Source organism: Tachypleus tridentatus, chromosome 12, assembly GCF_004210375.1.
Source record: "Tachypleus tridentatus isolate NWPU-2018 chromosome 12, ASM421037v1, whole genome shotgun sequence".
In the NCBI taxonomy this organism is placed as follows: domain Eukaryota; kingdom Metazoa; phylum Arthropoda; class Merostomata; order Xiphosura; family Limulidae; genus Tachypleus; species Tachypleus tridentatus.
In genome coordinates, this window is record NC_134836.1 from 100,963,490 (window position 1) to 100,967,164 (window position 3,675).

General features: G+C 36.1%; 1 protein-coding gene across 1 annotated transcript; it reads left to right on the forward strand.

The window, feature by feature from the left end:
• Positions 1–476: 476 nt before the first annotated feature.
• On the forward strand, positions 477–2,177 carry LOC143235705 (uncharacterized). Its single transcript, XM_076473917.1, has 3 exons — positions 477–611; positions 1,348–1,831; positions 1,870–2,177. Exons 1-3 carry the CDS (start codon positions 594–596, stop codon positions 2,175–2,177), a joined length of 810 nt encoding a protein of 269 aa, XP_076330032.1. The 5' UTR covers positions 477–593.
• Positions 2,178–3,675: the final 1,498 nt, after the last annotated feature.

A 3,675-nucleotide genomic window follows, 5' to 3' on the forward strand; every position in this document is an offset into this window, starting at 1 on the left:
GTTACTCGTTGAATTCACAGTGTATTACAGGTCGTGTATTAGGTGATCGAAACATGACATTAGTAATTATTTGTTTAATTATTGATGCGTAATTGCAGAGACGTATCAGCTCAGCGTTTCTCTGGTCCCTCTAATAAAAGATATTTCCTACTGCACAGATGTTCATGTTTGCGGACAAATATCAGACAAATCACCCAATTAAAATCATACGCCTCTTTTTAAAACGAGTCCGATGCACTTTAAAAATCATCCACGTGAAACGAGGTCTTGTTTTTTTTTTGCTTTTGTTCTTTTTCTTCTCACATCAGATTTTTTTTTCGAGGTTTACGTACAAGTAGAAGACACTGGGAATACGTTTAGTTACCTGAGTAAACTGGAACATCGGTGACTTTCCGAGAGCGTTACTGTTCGTCACGTGACTTTCCAATCTCCAGCTATATAATGAGGTTTCGGTCATCAGTGAAACACATTGCAGCATTCTGTATACATTTTACACACACGCACACAATTAAATCAAGCCAAGTAAGCTGCTTTGCTTTAAAATTTAAGTGTGAAACACGTGGAAACATAAACCACGTAAAACGAATAGAAATATGGGAATCAGAAAGTTGGTAAGTTTGGACGTTGGAGAAGGAACAATGAACTTACTACATTTGAATAACTAGTTAATTTAACCATATAATTAACTCGTTTTGCGGTGAGTTTTCCAATTAAGCCAGATGGTATTATAGCATTTTATCACAGTCATTTTGTAGAAACACTATTTAATCAGAAAGTAAATTGAAAGGTTACGCCTTCGTATTACTCTGCCCCATAAAAGTATTCTTTTGTATTTTTATTAAATTATCAGTGTTTTATTCGAAGTTCGTCACTAATATGTTCTAACTGTATCGATTCATCTATTAAAAGTTGTTTTTATCTAAAATTCAAATATGTTAAACTTTTTGTATGAGAATTGCCCTTTGCTATACTAAGATATTATTAATAATACCCTAAGGGTTTTGAGCATAGTTTCATTTGAACTTTTTGCAATTTGAAATCCATAAACATATAGTTATCTTCTAAGCTGACATAAAGTTGTATGCTCTTAGTTTGAGTTTTATGACTTATGCTTGTTTAAGAAATTTTATCTGTAGCCTGTTAATTAGGTTTTCGTTGTTTTGTTTTTACCACTATGATCATAGTGAAAATAGATACCTAGTGGTGTTACTAATGTCTTAAAAAAATAACTTGGTTCTGTTTAAATCCTTGTTTATCACGTGTATAACATGTTATAAAAAGTGTATGTTAATATATTTTAAAGAATTATCGAAGTTGTTTGTTAAACGTTAAACTTTGTTTGTTCAGGTGAGAATGCACTACCTAGCAGTTTTCTGTGCAGCCTTGACACTTACGCGATCAGAGGAACTGACAGCTGAAGCCGCTAATTTAAAAAATGATTTAACCTCTTCAGAAACAGGACAAGGATACAGCACCAGTAGTGGTGGCTATGGAAGTGGAGGACTAGGAAGTTTTGGAAGCGGAGGTTATGGAGGTGGCGGCTACAGTGGAGGAGGTTATGGAAGTGGAGGGCTAGGAGGTTATGGAGGCGGTAAACACATTGGAGGAGGTTATGGAAGCGGAGGATTAGGAGGTTATGGAGGTGGTGGCCATAGTGGAGGAGGTTATGGAAGCGGAGGATTAGTAGGTTATGGAGGTGGTGGCCACAGTGGAGGCGGAGGACTAGGAGGTTATGGAGGAGGTTACGGAAGTGGAGGACTAGGAGGTTATGGAGGTGGTGGCCACAGTGGAGGAGGGTACAGAAGTGGAGGACTAGGAGGTTATGGAGGTGGTAACCAATGGAGGAGGGTACAGAGAAGTGAGGACTAGGAGGTTATGGAGGTGGTGGACACAGTGGAGGAGGGTACGGAAGTGGAGGACTAGGAGGTTATGGAGGTGGTGGACACAGTGGAGGAGGGTACGGAAGTGGAGGACTAGGAGGTTATGGAGGTGGTGGCCACAGTGGAGGAGGGTACGGAAGTGGAGGACTTGGAGGTTATGGAGGTGGTGGCCACAGTGGAGGAGGGCTTGGAAGTGGAGGTCACGGTGGAGGAGGCTACAGTAGCGGAGGCTATGGCGGAAGCAGTTTTGGAAGTTATGGCAGTGGAGGATATGGTGGCAGTGGTGGCTACCACTAAATTGAAGATACCAAAAACTTTCATCCATTTCTGTTGTACGGAATTAGAAGTGTCATTGTATAAATGTATACATTTCGAGAGTCACGTAGAAATAAATGCATTTTATTTTTTGTGTTGCTAAAATAATTATTTTTTTCTTTTAATTAAATCTAGGCCTACCAAACATTTAAAACAAGAATTCTTTTACACTCGCTTTTACTAACAATTCACAAAATTGCACAATGTAGTTTCAAAATTCCAATAATTCGAAAGTTATGATTTTAGACACAAATACTGGTAACTCTTTTATTTTATTTGAGACAAATTCTGGTAATTCTGTTCGATACAAACACGGAAATTATTTTATTATGTTCAGTTCAACTGCTTTTGTTCTGTTCGAGATAAACACCGGCAATTATTTTGTTGTGTTCGAGACAAAAGAAAAATATAACAAAAATTATCCACAGTAATTTATAAGTTATATTTTGTTCTTCTATCCACAGTAATTTATAAGTTATATTTTGTTCTTATATCTACAGTAATTTATAAGTTATATTTTGTTCTTCTATCCACAGTAATTTATAAGTTATATTTTTTTCTTCTCTGTTTAAACAATACAATATTTTGGTGCAAGTAAATACGTTATTTTAAGAAATTTCAGCACTAATCATAATTTAGAGTATAAAAAAATAAATAAATTTTTAACCGAATTAAAGTCTTAAATGCAAATAAAGTGAATAAGGTATTAAAATATCTAATTCTTCAAACAAAGAAAAACTACAAATATATCTTAACTGAACCCTGATCTTGGGATCAGAGTTGATGTTTCTATTTATATTTGAAAATCAGTGATTAGGATCGTTTTATTAGTTCTTCAATACTGGTTTCAACGAATATGGGAAATGTTATCAACCATATAAATGAAACATAAATGAAGAAGTCATTCTAATGTGTATGTTTATCATTCATGTCAACCACACTGGGATTTCAAAGACTGACAACATACGTAGTCGTGCATTTTAAGGACTATTATTTTCCCCTAGATTTCATGTTTGCTTGAAAATTGCAATTTTCAAAGGTTTTTTTTCGTTGAAATATGTCAATAAATGCGTTTTAAACGATTTTTAAAATGCAGTCACAAAACAAACTTAAAATAAAATCGAAGATTTTTAATTGTTATAAAATTTCTACAATAATAGAACCTGGGACTAGTTTTGGTCGAGGCCCGGCATGGCCAGGTGGGTTAAGGAGTTCAACTCGTAATTTGAGGGTTCGAATCCCCGTCGCACCAAACATGCTCGCCCTTTCAGCCGTGGGGGCGTTATAATGTAACAGTCAATCCCACTATTCGTTGGTAAAAGAGTAGCCCAAGAGTTGGCAGTGGGTGGTGATGACTAGCTGCCTTCCTTCTAGTCTTATACTGCTAAATTAGGGACGGCTAGCACAGAGAGTCCTCAAGTAGCTTTGTGCAAAATTCAAAAAACAAACAACAAACAGTTTTGGTCATTTTTACTCTCCA